We start from the raw sequence: 19,166 nt of genomic DNA, 5'->3' as shown, positions 1-19,166 counted from the left end.
CACTAGTTTAATGACACCCCCCTCCGCCCCTCACACACACATACACACACAAAAAAGAATCCAGAGAAAATGACCAGTTTGATGTAACCGCCCAGCATGCAAGGGGTTAAAGTCTGTTCCATAAACTCCAGCTTAAGAATCCCCTGGCAGCTACTCGTACAGGCTTTAAATACTGATTTGACAGATCACATTTTACTCCCAGGCACAAAGAAAATAGCCTGCACTGCCGTCTTGCACTCCAACACAACAGCAAGCACGTCTACATGCTTGTGGACAAGATGGCAAACATAATGAGATCCATGTTTTTCACCTTTATATTTGCTCCGTGGGTTCTCTCAGCATCGGCAAGGCAACACTACCATGGTGCACATTCCAGAAAGGATATACAACTTAATGAAGACGCCTACTTGGAGTCGAGGTTTAAGGTACATTCTCTTTTGCATTAATAACAGCTAATTCACATATTTTTAGAAGAATTAATATGTATTTAAATTCAAACATCTTTTAGATCATCTTGAAAATCTGAAAAGCAAACTGTTCTTGTGAGTATTACCATCAAGCCATTTTCTAGTTTGGTAGAATTAACTTGTTCTTTTAGTCTTTTAGTAGCTGCAGAAATCAAATTGTGGATAATTTGCAAACGATAATGGTGTAAATGATTGCAAATTTGATGTGCAAGGCAGAATCTGTATCTATACATTTATATTTTTTTAAGAATACATAGATCTTCGAGACAGAATGAGGCAAAAAACTGAGTAGAAAAAGAACAGATGTTACTGATGCAAAATAAATGAATAGCTGAAGACAAAAAATACATGTATTTTGTTATACATAGACTAAAATGAATATGTGAATGAAATGAACATTTTGCATGATACAATCAGTAACACTGACAATTTTCAACATGCTGTATAAAATGTGTTTCATCTGGAGCAAGGTATCTGGCGTTTATGCTTGCACGAACTCTTTAGGTGTAGTTGTTTATTTTCATTGTATTTTCAGATTGGTTCCTCATGTCGGTCCAGACATTTTGTGCAAATATAAACACAACTGATTTAGACCGTTCATGGCTGGGTCTGATTTCTTCCATTCTTAAGCCATCCCACCCATGAGGCATTCAGCAGTTGGCTGAGTTTTGTCTGGGCTGATTCTGATTAGTCAGCACAAGAGACTACTGGGCAGTGAAAGACATTCCTCTGGCTACAGAATTCTCCAGCTGAGTTTAAACTGCAATCCAACCCAGAGGTCAGAGCTTAGAACCCTGACACAGAGAGGGTCATCCAACAGGTGCCCAGACCCACACTCAACTCCACTGCAGTCCACCAAATTACCATTTCCCATTCATCACAGGTTATGGACTGTGAGGGCCAGAAAGAGACCAAAATACATAAATGAGGGTTCCTGAGGAGTAACTCAAGTCTGCCTTTAGAAAGATCTATTGGAAACTGCTGAACTGATGTACTGCAGCTACAGTATATCACCTCTCCTCAATGCCATGTACTGTATACCAATTTCAATTTTATCTAAAACCACAGAGAGATGTGACCACTGTAACGGACTCCGACTACGACTCTGACTCCGTTTTCTTGCCGGCTGACGCTGCAGAGGACACTGCACCAGGCACAGCTGATGGTAAAGTAGTTCTGAGGCCCTTGCCAGGGTGATTTATGAGGTGTGTGCGCTATAGATTAGTGTTCCTAGTGAAAAAAGTATGTTATAAGAAGCATCCACTGCTGCAGCACGTATGTGAGGATAAGTACAAACTGGTTTGGCTTTGTACGATAAAACCAGCAGATATGATCGCACTCTTCTGTCAGCAGTGTTGTAAATTCAACAGCTACAGAAACAGTGAATTATAATAAATCCTGCAGCACAGACAATACATAGGGATGCACATACCATTTTTTTTTTCAAACGGAATATGAGTATTTCCGACATATGTTTACCTTGTTTCTAGCTAATTCATTCTCCTTATAGAGTAGCAGTTTATGTATGGTTATTGATATTATTCTGTAATTCTATATGGGCTATTGATTAATGTTTTTTTTTTTTTATTTAGACCACATGACTTTACTATAAACTGTTCATTTTAATGTTAATGTAATACTTATTGATGTCACTGCAAGTGTACAGTACTAGCCGATCCTGAGTACAGATACTGATATTTCCACCACAAAAAAAACTATTATTAGACTAGCATAAAAATGCAACGAACTGGAAGACAGGTTTTATTCTTTTCTTCTCTGGTTATTAAAATAATCATACAATCTGATAGGCCAAAAAAAAAATGACAACACCCTATGACCGCGGCCTTTAGTGTCATATAATCTAATGCAAGAAGAGAGTTTTGGTGAGTGTGAGTATGACACCTTATGCTTATCTCGATGTCGCTGTATCCATAACAATACTACTTCTAAAACTGGAAAGAAAAATAAACTGAGGATTGCAAATATATAGGCTAGCATCTGAATAGAGAATAATGGCATAAGACACAACTGACAGGAGCTGGCTTTCCATTTCAGATCTGCCCACATGTCTGCTCTGTGTGTGCCTCACTGGATCAGTGTACTGTGAGGAGGTAGTACCTGACATGACCTCTGTGCCAGCCTTGCCCAAGGAGACTGCCTACCTCTATGCACGCTACAATAAGATCAAGAAGATTACAGCCAAAGACTTTGAGGATATTGGTGAGCTTTGCAGCATCCTCTTAGCCTGACATAAATCTCTGGAAAAATTAAGACACCACTGCACATTTCTCTTATGTCATCCTACAGTTGCTGAGTGACCACTCAACTACAGCTCTTAGATACTACACAGACATAAAAAAAAAACATTACACCTTGCACATTATTAGCATAAAATACCTCAGTATTAGAAAGCATACTGAACAAGCTTGTACATTTGATTCAGTAAATTTGAAACTATGACATGGAATCAGGTGAACATGGCCCATTGGCAATCACAATAGCTTATGTTACATCCACATCCTGATAATCAGTGGACACACGATTTTCTATTTACTGTTAATAAAGAGAATGTGATTGCAAACAGACAGAGAATGGTGACAAAAATTAAGTGTTTCACAAACATCTATACTTGCTCACTTGTCACAAGAAAATGCTGAAAGATAAAAAGCAGTCGCCATGTTTGCTTGGATTCATATTTTTGCCAAAGAAATGACTAAAACGTTTCTCACTGAAATTAGTTGTCATTGATTTTTTGGCATTGTATTTGACTAAGAATGGCCTGACTGAGTAACCAACAACTGACAATGGCCCTACATGAAAGATTAAAGGGACACCAGGCAACGTTTTCGTGTTAATTAATCATCTTTGTAAGTCGGTATATGGTTAAATGACTCATTACGGGGCGAATGAAGGCTCTCTCGCCCGCCCTTACTGCCTGTAGGAAGAATATCCCACTTGCAAGTTTGGTGTATCCTACCCGCCGACTGAAGCAGGATCAGTTTACGGCATAGAGACAGGCTAACGAAATGCTAGAGATTGTTGCAAACGTGTGCATAATGGCAGAGCCGGCGAAGAAACAGCGAAAACCCTTGACAGAAGACGTAAAGAAAAGGAAAAGAGCTTCAGACCGAGCGAAGGGGAGTTTTGTAGAGAAAAAGCATCAGGCTTGCCTGGTGTCCCTTTAAAGAATAACACACATCAAGCATAAACATTGCTTAGATTAATTAATTCTTTATCTTGGTTCCATAAGTTAACTTGATCATCAACATGTCTTTGTCTTGCAGTCACTTTGAGAAGGATTGACCTTACTGGAAACCTCATTTCTGAGATTGAGGATGGTGCTTTTTTAAAGCTTACTCTTCTAGAAGATCTGTCACTGGCTGAGAATCAGTTGGTAAAGCTTCCAATGCTGCCTGCCAAGTTGATCTCCTTCAATGCTAATCACAACCACCTTAAGACCAAGGGTGTCAAGGCCAATGCTTTCAAGGTAGGGTGCCATGACTTGCACAACGAGAAATAGTTATATCTCTAGGACAAAACTATTCATCTTGTTATTGCATTGTCAGAGCTAATCTACATGTGTGTTCAATTATTCAACTGTATTCATTTAAAACATTATTTAGTGTGCTGTTGTTCATTACATTCATTGTTGTTTTGTTTTCCGTATCACAACAGAAGTTGACCAAGATAGTGAATCTTTTCCTTGCTCACAATGAACTGGAGGCAGTGCCCCAGATTCCAGAAACTGTACGCATACTGCACCTGCAGGTAAGTAAATCCCAAGAAATCCCTCAGCCCAAATCATTAGGTGTAGGCTGATAAATGAAGGAGCAAATTAAATAGGACATGACAGAATATGGCCTCTCCAATAGTCCATCACCTTTGAAAACACAGGACATCTAACATTAAACAGTCATCCTTACTCAGTGCTGTAAATTTACCCGTTCCAAGCGGTCAAGCACAGCAGGATGTCCAAAGAACTCAAATATCTGCAGCATGAGTTTAACTGCTCATGACTAGAGATGCACCAAAATGGAAATTTAGGGCCGATAGCGATAATTGATATTTATCGGTTTGTTGTGGCCAATACCGATACAATAAGCGATAATATCACTCTTGGAAAAAAAAAAAATTGAAAAATGTATTGGGGACAACATTTAATAAGCATTTAATTTGTTTAATTGCAGTAATTTTACCTACCACCAATGACGGATAGAACTCATAATAGTCCTCAATGGTATCGGAACGACCCTTTCAAGAGAGTTCCATTATCAGCATCATAGTTGGCCCCACAAGGCTTCCGTTTTAACATTCCATATGTTATCTTAATGCAGAGGAAGTAGATTGGGAACCAAATAGAATGTTCAAGCATTGTTTTTTTTTTTTATTACCACTAGTCCCGTGTTTCCGTCCTCTTACGTATATGTCACTTACTATTCATTTATATACAAACCAAGACGGCTGATTCCTAAAGAAACGCAAGCACCCACACCATAAGTGTATCTAAATTAGCTATGTACCAAAAATTACATTTTACCGTGACTCGAAGAGCTGTAAACAGTTTTGTAGCCTAAAGCTGCGTGTACAAATCCGCTTGGAGCTCCAGTGGAATTTTGAATTGCGACAAGAATTCTCGGACTAACCGTTGATGTGCTGTGAGAAAGGTTGTGAATAGACGACCCACCAGGCCAGCTCTAACCTCCGAGAGCGGTAAACAAAATCGAATATTTCAGGCAGTAAAAGCCCCGGTAAGAACCAAACCAGGATTTTGTTCAAACCTACACACCTATGGCTACTGAAAATTGTAAGGTTCATTTATCAAATGTTATTTTGAAGTATTAAAGAACATCGTTGTTTTAGAATTTTCGAACAAAATGGGTGATAATTGGAGGTGTTACGATACAGCAGTCAACAAAATAGCAGTAGCCTACAGTAGGCCTAATGTGTGGCTCATTTAAGTGAACGTGACGTTAGTGAGTTATGAATGAGTGGCCAACAGTGTGTGAATCGTTTTCATATAGTAAACACACAGATAAACGGCTAGAAGCTGGGAAAAAGCTAGCGACTAAATCAGAGTTTGTGAGGGAAACTTATGTAGGCTATAGTTTCAACTGCGGGTAATTGAATAAAGCTTCAACTCCTTGGACTGTATTCGTCTCCCCAACTAGCGCGGTAAGAAGGCAATTCGCTCTGGGTAGGCTCCACTCTGCTTAGGTTAACTAAGGTTAAACAGAGGATCATTCACGAGAGAATTTTGGGCTGCAGAGATTTGACGCAGATCTTGTTAGAATGGTGAAATGCATCCACACAGCTGACCTTATTTTGAGGAAGAAGTATACAACCAAGCTCTTATCGGCCTAAATTCTGTTTTTTATCGGCCAATAATATATCGGCCGCCGATATTGTGCATAGCCTACCTACTCATGACCATGAAGCACCGCGTTACCCTTTCACACCAATAACCTGAGTCAGGCCGGGATTATTTGACTAAGGTGTAACCTAACAAATTCAGATGAAGGAAGAAGACTACTCAGGTTGTGGGAATTCAGATTGGACCCAAGTCACCACCTGGGAAAACATTAGATAGATAGTCTATATTTAATTTTTACTATATTTAGTTTTTAGGCTTTTTATCTTTCGTAATCTGGATTTGTAGTTTGTTCAATTTGATAATGGAGCTAATCCCATCATGTCATAAAGGAAAACTGACTTCTGCATCTTCTAGGCTCTATATCTTCCATAACCTATATGAAAGATACACATGTATTAATGCATTATTCAAAAGTGAACTGAGAGGGTCCAGGCCAATTCACAATTGAAATTTGGTTTGGTGTATGCCAGACTAAAAATTATATTATTCATACAGCAACTTTAAATAGAGAAATATTGTTCACAATACAGAGCCATTTAAGGACATCAACACCACAACATGAATAACACTACAAAGGCAACACAGCAGTCTAATCCATGACCCAAACTCTTAATGTAACACATTCAGTTGCTTGCATAACATGCCTTCTCAAAGATGGAGAACAAAAGCTAGCTGTCAGTAACAGCTCATATGGTTCTTCACCAGCTGAATGAACCATCTGAAACAAGGAGAGGTCACCACCTAGGGCAGTACATGGGCAGTATTTTAATTAGATGTATTTGTATTTATATGTATTTGATTACTTAAGCATATTTTGTCCTTTGTATTTTGCAGGACTGGAAAAAAATGAATGTAGTTTGTAACAAAATACTTTGAGGGATTGTATTTAGAGTATTTCAAATACTTAAAATATTTAGGAAAAATCTGCCATTTTTTTCTCAAACAAGCCAAAATTTCATCACTCATTTAAATATTCTGCCTATAACCATGACAATAGGCTATCATAGTCCAGGAGCCAGAGTTTTGGTGAATCTGGTTTTGTCGTTTTAATTTTTTTCTTTACTGTTTCTTGTTGCCAAGGGTTTACTCAATAAGAATAGGGAGGGTGCCTGGTGATATCCCTTGGGCAATTCCCTATATTCAGCTCTAAAGTTATGGTTATGGCAAGGATTTGGCAAACACTTTTGTCCAAAGTGACATACAAATAACAACAATAGTTACATTTAACAGTAAACAATTTAAAAAGTTGGTAAGACTACATTAAGGAGAATGGCAATAATAAACAACAATGTCAATTCAATCAATAGCCTAATGAAATTAAACAAATTCTATAATATACAAACCATAACGCATAAGAATCGCTTAATCAACTAAGTGCATGTTGAACAGATATGCCTTTAGACCCTTCTTGAAAGACCATCCCCCAAAAAGTTGACCTAAATAGCGATTTGTCCATAAAAATGCCAATTTCATTACACTTTTGGAAGGACAGCATGAAATGTAAACCCATTTTAACCTTTTTCTTGCAGTAGTATGCCAAATTGTGACCAACTTAAAAGTGTTAGATCCAACTTTTGTCTTTTACGATCCCCTCTGGACATGTCTGAAGTTGGAAAAAATTAAAAGAAAAAAAAAGTCAACTGAGGGAGCCAAAATGGTCAACTTTATTACCCTTCTGCAAAGACAACATCGGGTGTAAACCCAATTATTTTGTTTGTGCCCATTTTTGGTCACCCTGTAGACAACTAAAAAGCATTAGATCTGTCTGTTTATCATCCCCTTAGAACATACTTGAAAGTTGAAAGAAAAAAAGTAACTAACTTCAAGAGCTTGAATTGTCAGGTGTGTCAAGGGCTACAAGACTAAAATATGAAACTGATACAGATAAAATACTGAGGGAGAACATTAGGACATGGACCCCTTATGACCATGACCCCATGACCTTGAGTACCTAAAAGCATTCTCACTACAGGACAGTATTAAAACCACTTATTGACATGAGGATTTATATGAGATAACATCCGCCGAAGTGTTCTGATATGCGGAAATAATGGAGGAGACGGAAACCTCTCCGATGTGAAACAGTGGAGTGGAGTTTTTTTTCCACCAAGTTAATTAATTCAGTATATTGGAACACCTTACAGGATGTTATTCTGTTTGTCCCCCATGTTGCCAGTCATAAATGTAGGCAATAGGCATGCATTTATAGCACAAAAAGGTAAATGCAGTTCTGTTTAAAAAGAGGCCGACCTGTTCAATTTGTTGTACTACTTTCAATGGTTATGGAAAATGATAGTGGGTAGTTTGCTTTGTTACTGTTGATTCCACTGTTGGAAGGCCTGCTTGTTGTCAGTTCAATCATTATTTACATTGATATAGGACACTGATTGACTTTTCTTTACCAGATCTAATTCATAGGAGCCCCAATGTACAGTATTAATAGCCCCCTACCAGCCAATGAGGAAATAGTATTTCTTGTCTCTTTGGGATATGTTTTCAATAATATGCCTTGAATTTTTTTTTTCCAAGTTGGTATTCCATGATTATTGTGTGGGTATTTTTGTATTTTCAAATAACTAATAACTAACTAATAACTATTTTAATGAAATACATTTTTCACATCAGTATTTTGTATATTATTTGTAGTCTGTAACAAAACAGTTTTTGATGTATTTGTGCCCACCTCTGCACCTAGGCATAAATTTCATCATAAATTTCATTAAGCCATCAGCTTCACAATGCAATAGTAACCAATATTGAGATATTTTGCAAGATAAATTCACTGAGATTTAACAATCTTCTCCTTTCTTTACAGAATAACAACATCTCCTCAATTAGTGATGACACATTCTGTAAAGGGAACAATACCTACTACATTCGACCAAACATGAATGAGATCCGACTGGATGGAAACCCAGTCAACCTGGCCCAGTACCCAAACAGCTTTACCTGCCTTAAGTCACTGCCAATTGGACGATACCATTGAGCATGATTAAAACCAAAATCTGTATGTGGCAAGTGGCAAACATGTCTCCAGTCTTGAGAAGTATCATGTTATGGGCTGATTCTGTTTGCATTAGGTGACTCAAAGTCTTAAATTATACATTTCACAACAAAGGTTGGGTATTTTCCCTAACATGTTGTGCCAGTCACACAAATGCTCTCTGAATGCCTTTTTGCTCGTCTCTGTGTACCAGTTAAGTTCATCTTTACAGTCTGTAGACTGGCTTTCAGCAATGACTGACATTGAATCATTACTTGTGTCCACTGTACATAAAATCCTTCTTGTAATAATTGACTTCCCAAAAAAATGGAGTCAAACTCTCCCCTTTTCTTAGAATTCTGTGAATTTCCTTCACTTTAACTGTACTTATTAAAACTATTTAAAACTGATTGTAGGAATAAAGAAAATAAGGGACAGATACAACAGTAGGCTATAGAGAAGATAAATCAAGGTGGTTATATTACACTTCTAAGTGAATTATTTTTCTACTAAATGAACACTTATTCTGATGGCTACTACAGATGCATGTGATAATCTGAAAATAATACATTTTCATGTTTAGTCCCTGAAACAGATCTGTTTAACACTAATGAAATGTTTTACTTATGATACAACCCATTTTAATATATTATATTCAAAACAGGTAATGGTTAAGCTTGTTAGTTTGTTTGTCTGAGAACACTTGTGGACAAGTCTCCCATTACTTTAAAAATCGGTGAATATGCCATCCATACTCACCCAACATAAACACATCAAATGTGTCTCATGCACAGTCAGTCCCATTTGGTATCACAAGACTTTCATGTGATAGTGCTGCTAATGTTAACAATCACATGTGGCTAAATATTTGCTTGGAGGCAATCCCCCAATAGCCACCTTCATCTTGAGACTTGTCTTCTCCTTTACCATTAAATACAGTGGCTTCAATGAAGGAGTCTACTCCACATTCACAGACAGCTGGTACAGAAGTGTAGTATGGTTAAAAAAAACACGAAACCACCAGACCAGAGAGGGTGTTTCTTTTAAAACATAAATAAAGACACAGTTGAGTCATGGCAATGGTATAAAAAATGTTGCTGTTGCTCCACCATTTCATCATGTTTGACATTTTTTTCTTTCTAAATATATGAGCATCTGATCTTGCTATAATAATGTATTAACCTAGGATTAACTACCTATGTGAATTATCAAAGTATGCTGTACAGAAAGGCATTGTCTGTATTGTTTTATGGCATCCTTAATTATTTTAATAAAACTGTTTTAGTTAACTCTGTGGTGAGTGATCTGTGCACATAACTGTGCAAAATATTGCGGCTACTTCACATTAAGTTTAATAGAGCACTTGTATCCCACACAAGATGAGTATACTTGTGTACACACATACACACACCATTCTGGAAAATGTGTGTCAATATTATTCCATTTTGTTGGCCAAATTTGCAGTCATAACATGCCCACAGTCCAAGTAAATAATGGAATGATTTCCATATTGCCTTTGCTGTTTGATTCCTGACTTTACATTGCCGTCACAGCATAGAATATGGTCTGATTTTGATATTAAACATTGATTAAGCGGTCTACTGTCTACCTCTGTAAACCCTTATAACATGGACATGCGATGACTACTTTACAGTGAGCCACTCAAAACTTAAAAGGGAATACATAAGAAATGTTAAATAAAGCTAAATGTACATGAAGCTGCAGAATGTTCACTCATTCTTTATGCAGGGTCAGTTCTGCAGTCAGCTACATGCTTTGTTGTGCTTACCGAGCGATAAAGAGCGATTATGACTACTTGTTACAACTAAGTGGTTATGTGTGAGTGAACGGCAAATGACAGAATGAGCATTTATGCTGTCCTATCGATGTTGTGACAAAATAAAATACATTTAACTTATTTCAAATTGATAGGGCTGGGCAAGTTAACTCGTTATTATCACGTTAACTCATTAATCAATTAACGCCGACAATTATTTTATCGCGTATTAACGCAGTTTTTATTATTTCTTCGTAAAAGTCTGTTGCTCACAGGCTTTATTTGGTAAAAGTCTGTTGCCGTTTGCTGCCGCACTTACAGGAACAGGAAAAGAAAAAAATTGGCGGATAAACAAACCAACAAACATGGAGAAGGGTACCGAACTTTTACATGGGCTTTTTCATTTTAAAGTTCTTTCCAAATCAGACGGCAGAAGCAAAGTTTTTTGTAATCATTGCAAACTTTCATTTTCTTATCACCGGAGTACTTCAAGTCGGAAATATCACCTAAATGCAAAACACACAGTTGATACCAGCAAATCATTCAATGAAACAAACAGTGGCGGGAGGCTTCAGACTACGTTAGATGCAGCGTGTGGGAAAAGTATAGATAAACAAAGGCAAGAGAAGCTAACAAATGCCATAGCGAAGTGGATAGCTACAGACTGCAGGCCGATTAGTGTTGTGGAGGACGTCGGTCTTCAAAACATTCTAAGAATCGCAACAAATGACGGAAGTTATGAGATTCCCTAAAGACGCACCATCACAAGAAGAATACACGATGAAAATGAGAGGAATGCAAAAGCGACAACTTCACAACGTGCACCAGCTCTCACTGGGGGCTACTGGACATCACTGGGTAACCATAATTACCTCGGAGTTACAGTGAACAGTGGGGGCTGCACTCACATGCTCTAACGGTAAAGAGAAGAGACATTATGCTGCGCGGGACACTTTATTGAAGTTGCACAGCAGTGGAATGTGTCAAATAAAGTCACCACACGAAATATGATAGCCCTGCTTTGCGCACAGTCTCCAGCGTTCTGTCACAGTATCTCTGCATAACAGTGCGTTAGGTGCCTTGCTCAAGGGCACTTCAGCCGTGCCTACTGCTCGGGGTTCGAACCGGCAACCCTCCGGTTACAAGTCCAAAGCGCTAACCAGTAGGCCATGGCTGCCCCCCAGCATAGACATGTTTATTGTGAGGAGAGGCTGTCCTGTGGCAGTTGCACATTTTCATACCTCCCCCTGGCACACATGCCAAATTGCATCTTTTTCCCAGAAGGTCATATAATTAACTGTTGATTCACACCCCCTATCAACACTCCTGGATTACCCCATTACTACATTGTTAAGTGTTTTTATTCATAGCTCTACAATAACTTACAAATTTAGGTTGGCTGTATGTGTATGCTGTGCTGTGTCTTATCGATCCAATTAACACTGTGCTGCTTGAGACAGTGTTCGGCTGAATTGTGACATCTTGGAATCAACAGATCTCTACTAATCAGCTTCATCAAGTGCCTTGCCTACTCGATCTACTACATCCAGCTAATTTGGGTTTTAACCTCACCTTCTCCCTCCACAGGGATTTAATGTGATCAGGTGACCTCCCTAATTGAAAAACCAGGCCTACTCCTTATAAAGCTAATTCGCCAATTTGGGTACCCAGGAGCACACGCCCCTTCTTGAGCCTCCAGCACAACTACACAGACTAAATCAATCAGGACCTGCAGTCGAAATCATAAAACATCACTGGCAGAAAAACCAGCAGAACAACATATAGCCTAAACCTAAACATGGTAACAGTGTGGGTCACTGTCACAGGCATTGTCATAAGGTGGCCAGATTCTTACGCATTTGACTTAAAGATGAATTAAAATGGTGTACACAAGAAGAGCAGTCAAGTGACTGCAGACCCTTTCCCTCGTCATGCTGTGTATTAACCATCTACATGTACTGTATGTGAAACCAAATTTCAGCATCTGAATCTGGATAACCCTCTACCTTGTATAAAAGAATGGTATCAACAACATGTTTTCTCTTAAACAACCATCGCAAGCAAGTGTATAAGACTTACTGAATATAAATTAGTATTACCTTGAAGTGTTGGAATGTTTTGCGTCTGTGCTCACAGTTCTCACAGAAACTCTTCAATGTTTTGAAGAACAGAAGAAGGCTTTTGGTTTCTTCCACTCTGAAAAAAAAACATACGTTAAAAAAAACAACGTTAAATGCAAATAAAAACAAAATGTAATAATCTGCAAATCTTTTAAATTCATATCTAGTTGCAAAAAGGACATAGACAACATATCAAATTTGACTATTTAAATTTGACTATTTTGTGGAAAATATATGTTCATTTTGAATTTGATACCAGCAACATGTTTCAAAAAATGTTGGGACGGGGGTAACAAAATGCTGGAAAAGTTGTGTTTAAGAGACTGCAGAACTGACCCTGCATAAAGAATGAGTGAACATTCTGCAGCTTCATGTACATTTAGCTTTATTCAACATTTCTTATGTATTCCCTTTTAAGTTTTGAGTGGCTCACTGTAAAGTAGTCATCGCATGTCCATGTTATAAGGGTTTACAGAGGTAGACAGTAGACAGCTTAATCAATGTTTTCTTCATTTTGGACGATGTGGAGAGACAAGCCGGCAGCCGATTAAATGCTTGAGAGAGAAAAAGATGCGGTTTTAAAAGGATGTGCAGACCGAAGCTGCAGCAAGCAGGTGATATTTAGAAATTTATTTCACAAAATCCAAGACTAAGAACAGACAGACTATGTAACTGGACACATCGAGGCCAAAAATATTGAGAATTCTACAGGGAATGTTGAAGACGAAGGAGTGAATAGTGGCACGAGGCACTGGACAAAAATGCTGATGTGGTAAATTAAGATTTAGCTAAAAATGTGGAGAATGCAATGCAATCAAGCATTTTGGACGATATATTGGCACAAACTGGGAGCAGAACATTCTGAGAGAAAAAGAGAGCGAGAGAAAAAAAGATGCACATTTAACCAGGGCCTACATTTCAGCACGGGATTGCGGGTATTGTGCATAAATTATTACTAAGTATAGAGCATACTAATAAAAGTCCCGCAACTCTAGCCATCATAATGCGAGAAATTCCGACAGATTTTACAGCGCTGTCTGACATTAATCTATTAATGGAGCGGCCTGAATGCGGGACTATTGACTGGACGGACCAACTCTAACTTCAATTGAACCCCATGCAGACACGCGCTCGCGCGCAGGACCACTTTGGGGCTGCCTCTCTCTCAGCAGGATTTGTCACCGCTGAAGTCAAATTATAGGTGCTTCTGCATCAAACGCTATCGACAAACGTTTAGCGATCAGGAACCGTCAGGAATTTTGCAAACACAGAAGCATGACAGCCTATAACGCAAGAGAACATGGATGTGTTCTCCATTTGAGGAACGTTATAATCGATTGCGGACGTGAACAGACAGCTACAGACACGGAGCGCATAGTAGGCATACTTTCACTTTCTGTGCATATTCATTACGTGAAAGATAATTACAGTAGTAGCAAAACAGCGATCAGCTATAGGACTTTATTTCTTGCATTTTATTGTGAGACATAGGCCTACTTTTCGTTTGGAGCGGCATACCAGTAGGCTATCAAAAGCAGAAGATGTTCAATTTGAGATTTGATTTACGTTTGGACTGTTTGATTATCTTGCTAAATATCGGGACAGATGACCACTGAAATCTGTGGGGTATTTAATGGTTCACTATTAAGTTTCATGTATGAAAGAGTGTTGGGATTTTCATCCGCTTATTGCGAGATAAGGCATCCGCTTTCATTCATTCATGGAACGTGTGCTGTGCTGCAAGTGAAACCGTATTCCATATAGCCAAAGAGATCTAGGATAGCCTAAACTTAGTTATTTTTTAAATTATGCATGATTTACTTTTTTATAAAATTCGTAGGCTGATGCCTGGTAGCAACAATTGTGTTTAAATGTAGGTTATTGCTTCAGCCTCTAGCTCAGAAAGGGGCTGCGTGCGACTGGTAGCTTGAGAGCAACGTGTTGGAGACTCATGGTGTGGGAAGATGACTTTTCATTGGCAACAATATTAAACCAACCAACAATATAAATTATTAAGAAGAGCTCTTTTAGGAGTTAAATTGAAACAAAATTATACTGGCTTTTATTTGTCCGAATCTGAGGCCCGGCTATAAATAGAATCCCGGCCATTTGAGGATTTAAGTATGCACGTGTGTTTCAGGCATAGCACAAGCACTAATCTCTGACTGAAAGTGCACAGGACTTGTGCATTTGAGAGCGCTCTCTCTAGGCTGTAGACGGCAATGTTTCATGTAGGGTTCATGTCAGTTAATATAAATTAACATTTAAAAACCTGTTCAATTATATATTTTTTTTCATATATAAGTCACACCTGACTATAAGTCGCAGGACCAGCCAAACTATGAAAAAAAGTGTGACTTATAGTCCGGAAAATACGGTAACTGCCGTTTCCAGTTGCTGCTACTGGAAGAAACTGGAATCCATGCATTTCCACAGAATTATTTTTGGAATCTGATCCCTTATCATACCTGTTCATTCTTACTCGTCGCTCGAGGAATCCCTGGTAGGATTTTAAGTGGGGGAAGATAAATAAATAACTGCACACCCTACACTACTGGGTAATAAATACAGGTAAATAGTGAACAATTTAAGACAGTGATCCTCACTATTTTTTCACAAGAGCCACATTGGCAGTGCAAAATCAAAAGGAGAGCCACTTTTACGACAACATACTAAGTCACCTTTGCAAATGTGCATTTCTACATTTAAATTGGACATCCCACAAAAAAAAGAAATAACACAGCCAATACTGGGTAACGTTACACCTGCCGTTTGTCTGCTCGTCCCCTCCCTGGTGTATTCGTGCTGATTTTTGTTTGCTGCTTCCTCAGACTCATTTCCCCCGTTACAACACTGTGTGTCTGTCCGTCTGGTTTTTGAGCTCGTTTCTGTCCCTTTTTTTTATTATTATTATTATTATTATTATTAAAAACCGGTCCATTTTGTGTTTCGCTGGAACTAACGCCGCCTGCCTGCAAACGTGCGCTGCGGTTAAGTTTTGTAAACAATGCCACAATACCCCCTTTAGGAAGCACCATTAAGGCTTAATAACTTCCTTTCACCTAAATTATTTGGGTGAAGGGAGAAGTATAATTCAGATATTTGCGTTTTTGTAGTGCAGTATTGTATGTTTATGAAGCATATTTGAAAAAATGTATTGGCTGTGTTACCACATACAGTGGGTCCCATTTAGAAGTGGCCACTTCATTCCCGCTTTCCGTGATTCAAGCAGCTGCGTGAAATGTATTACAACTTATCGCCACGAGGTGGCAGTTTAAGTCCGCTGTAGCATTGCCGGTAAACAGGGCAGCGGATTGCATTCAAAGGCGTTGCAAGTGGCAGTGAGATACTGTAAGCAGAATGAAACTAAAGATCACCTCGTTGAAGTCATACAGTAGACTAGGCTAAATCAGAGCCTACCTTTGTTTTTATCAACCTGGGGCCAGGGATGATGGCCTTTGGCGAACAGTTTAGGCCTACTCAAAATGAGTAAAACCAAATTTGGTGAAATCTCGCCAAAGCTACCATGCGAGCCACCAATTATAGCTTGACGAGCCACATGTGGCTCGCGAGCCGCGCAATGAGTAACACTGATTTAAGAGGATAAATAAATAAATAAATAGGCTAACTATAAAGTCAAAGGCATTCAGCAGAATCCAGGAATTTGCAAAATAATTAAAATAATTTTAAAGTGCATTGTGATCTATTGGGGCAGCCCATGTTGTGCAGTCTAACAGCAGCTGGAATGAAAGACTTATGATATCTCTCCTTCACACATGTGGGATGAAGCAGCCTCTCACTAAAACAACTACTCAAAGCTGCCAGCGTCTCACACAGGATACTGCTCATTCCCCAATATGGATCTCAGTTTTGCTAGCATCCTCCTATCTCCCACCACCTCTAATGAGTCCAGCTCCTACCCTACCACAGCACTTGCCTTCTTAATGATCTTATTTATCCTTTTCCTGTCCGCAGCTGAGATACCGCCGCGCCAAGAAACCACCCCGTAAAAAATGGCTGACGCCAAAGGACCGCAGCCTCCTAAGTAGGTACAGCCTACTCTGGCCCTAGGATCCCTTGGATGTTCACTGGAGATACAGCGAGATGGGCCCTCCTCCGAAAGTCCACAACCAGCTCCTTGCTTTTGTTCACATTGAGCTGGAGGTGGTTCTTCTGGCACCAGTTTACGAAGTTCTGATCAACATCTCTTTGTCCCCATCAATCAGACCCACGACTACAGAGCAGTCAGATAATTTTTGCAGGTAACAATGAGGCGAGTTGTATGTGTCAGCTGTATAGATGGTGAACAGGAAAGGTGCAAGGACTGTGCCCTGGGGGGCACCATGCTGCACAGAACTGTATTCGACGCACAGTCCTGAGCCCTGACATACTGTGGCCTTTCTGTAAAATAATCCAGTAACCATCGTGTCAGATGTTGGTCCACTCACATATGCCCCAGCTTTTCCCCCAGGAATATTGTGTTGAAAGCACTGGAGAAATCAAAATACAAGATTCTCACAGTGCTTCCAGGCTTGTCCAGGTGAGTATGCAGTGTATTAGCAGTAACTTTATAAGAGCAGAATAAATATGGCTATCCAGTATGAACAATGTATGAACAACATAGATATGTGCAGTGTAGTAGCAGTTATATGTGTTGCAAGAATAATATAGATACAGTATGCATTGGCCTCCATCATGACGGTCTAAAGTGCAGTCCAAAGTCTAAAATCATCACAACGCAAAGTTTTTTCTATCGTAGACTCGAGTTTTTCGCCATGCCCGTCTCTTTTTTTGAGCAACGCACCAAGGGGTGTGGCAATTAACGACCTAAGGAGGGGTCTGGCGCATGGTCTAAAAATCGCTGTCGTACACTACTGTACCTAAAACGCATTATGCCACTGACCAAGAGAAACCTGGGGCCTATTGCACAAAACTAGGATGAGGGATTCCTCCAGACCAGGCTAAGTTCCAGGATCTATTTAATCTCATCCCTTATCTCAATTAGCAGTCACCACAAACGGAAACAAATAGTTATTCCACTGCCCACTACACATTGTTATCACATATAACCAGACCCACTGTCATTATTTAAATGTTTTTGATCATTAATTAACTTTTACATACTCGCCATACCCAACCCGTCATGCGTCAATGCGACGTCACGGAAGCGCCGTAACCATTTCGCGCGTGGTGGTCGCTACACTAGTTATAATAATAAGCTTTATTTGTATAGCACCTTTCATACACAGAATGCAGCTCAAAGTGCTTTACATTTGAAGCATGTAACACAATAATAGTCAGTCAGTCATTATCAATCACTTTTCTTTGCTGTTTATGATCTACTCAGCAACATATCAAAAAAAATAGAAAATGATGTCATAAGACTGGCAGCCTTAACCCCTCTTACCCCCACAAGCCGCCATATGGCAACTGTGGCAAGGAAAAACTCCCATATTCCAGGAAGAAACCTTGAGCAGAACCTGACTTAATAGGGGGAGCCCATCTGATTCTGGCTGGCTGCGCCCTCCAATAGTAGCAGATGTAGAATAATCTGAAAATTAGTAGTTGCAATTAATAGTTGCAATATTCTCCTAAACAGAGGGGTTGCTTTTTGTTGCTGTGTGAAAAAGGCTATTGCTACCTACTTTACACCGTAGAAGAAGCAATGAAGCCACTCTAGTTGCAATGGTGAATCGGTGAATCAGTGAGTCTGTGATCGGTGGCGGGGTCTATTTGAGGGAGCCGTGAGCGCGCACTTATCCAGGATGGGCTTCACCTGGCTTGATGAATCCGTGTCTGCTCATCCTGGCTTGCTCGTTGTGCAACCAATTAAGCCTGTACGCTCTTTTGCTTTGGATCCATTGAGCGCAGCTCAGTAACTTATCCCGGATGTCTTAATTCTGCTATTGTGCAATAGGCCCCTAGTCAGAAATCCATGGCGAGTTGTTTATATGTCATTTTAAGAGCGCATTATCAACAGTGATATGGGCAGGTGCACAATGCACCCTGCTTCGCTCATCCACGAATGCGCACAGCGCACATCCATGCAAAATATTACAAATTACAAGATTGCAATGGGAAACACAATTAGAATAAAAATATTACAAAATACATCTCACAATGAGTAGTTATTCACCATGATTTGCAAATTGGTAATGACGGATAAAAGTGATTAGGCGAGAGGCGAAAGGCAAATATGAAGCACAGCTGAAGACGCACGGTCACGAGATGTAAGCAGCAACTTCTCTGCAGGATAAATGTCCTTAGGTTTTTTATTCAGTCATTTGAACATTATTGGGGTAAGTGTTGCATTTTTCAGGCTACTGTATGTTTTCGATGGTAACCTATTGTCAGTCAAAAGTGAAAGTAACAGTGTATAACTGTTTTAATGTTGACTGAGACCACTGTGAAGTTAGTTTTACTTTGCCAATGAGTTCAAGTAATAGAC

General features: G+C 39.3%; 2 protein-coding genes across 5 annotated transcripts in view; one reads left to right on the top strand and one right to left on the bottom strand.

Moving 5' to 3' along the window:
* The window catches only part of LOC125301608 (centromere protein P), a 124,131-nt gene that overhangs the window by 57,653 nt on the left and 47,312 nt on the right, over positions 1 to 19,166 (bottom strand). For all 4 annotated transcript variants that reach the window (XM_048254236.1, XM_048254237.1, XM_048254234.1 and 1 more), the window contains exon 6: positions 12,698 to 12,794. In XM_048254236.1, coding sequence (XP_048110193.1) covers positions 12,698 to 12,794 — 97 coding nt within the window. The remainder of the gene's footprint in view (positions 1 to 12,697; positions 12,795 to 19,166) is intronic.
* On the top strand, positions 107 to 10,110 carry ogna (osteoglycin, paralog a). Its single transcript, XM_048254238.1, has 6 exons — positions 107 to 425; positions 1,536 to 1,632; positions 2,523 to 2,687; positions 3,752 to 3,954; positions 4,143 to 4,235; positions 8,654 to 10,110. The coding sequence occupies exons 1-6, from the start codon at positions 264 to 266 to the stop codon at positions 8,822 to 8,824; spliced, it is 891 nt and encodes a 296-aa protein (XP_048110195.1). The 5' UTR covers positions 107 to 263; the 3' UTR covers positions 8,825 to 10,110.

The sequence above is a fragment of the Alosa alosa genome, chromosome 10, assembly GCF_017589495.1.
Source record: "Alosa alosa isolate M-15738 ecotype Scorff River chromosome 10, AALO_Geno_1.1, whole genome shotgun sequence".
NCBI lineage: Eukaryota > Metazoa > Chordata > Actinopteri > Clupeiformes > Clupeidae > Alosa > Alosa alosa.
The sequence above is the reverse complement of the archived record's forward strand: the minus strand, read 5'-3'. Positions and strand labels throughout refer to the sequence as shown.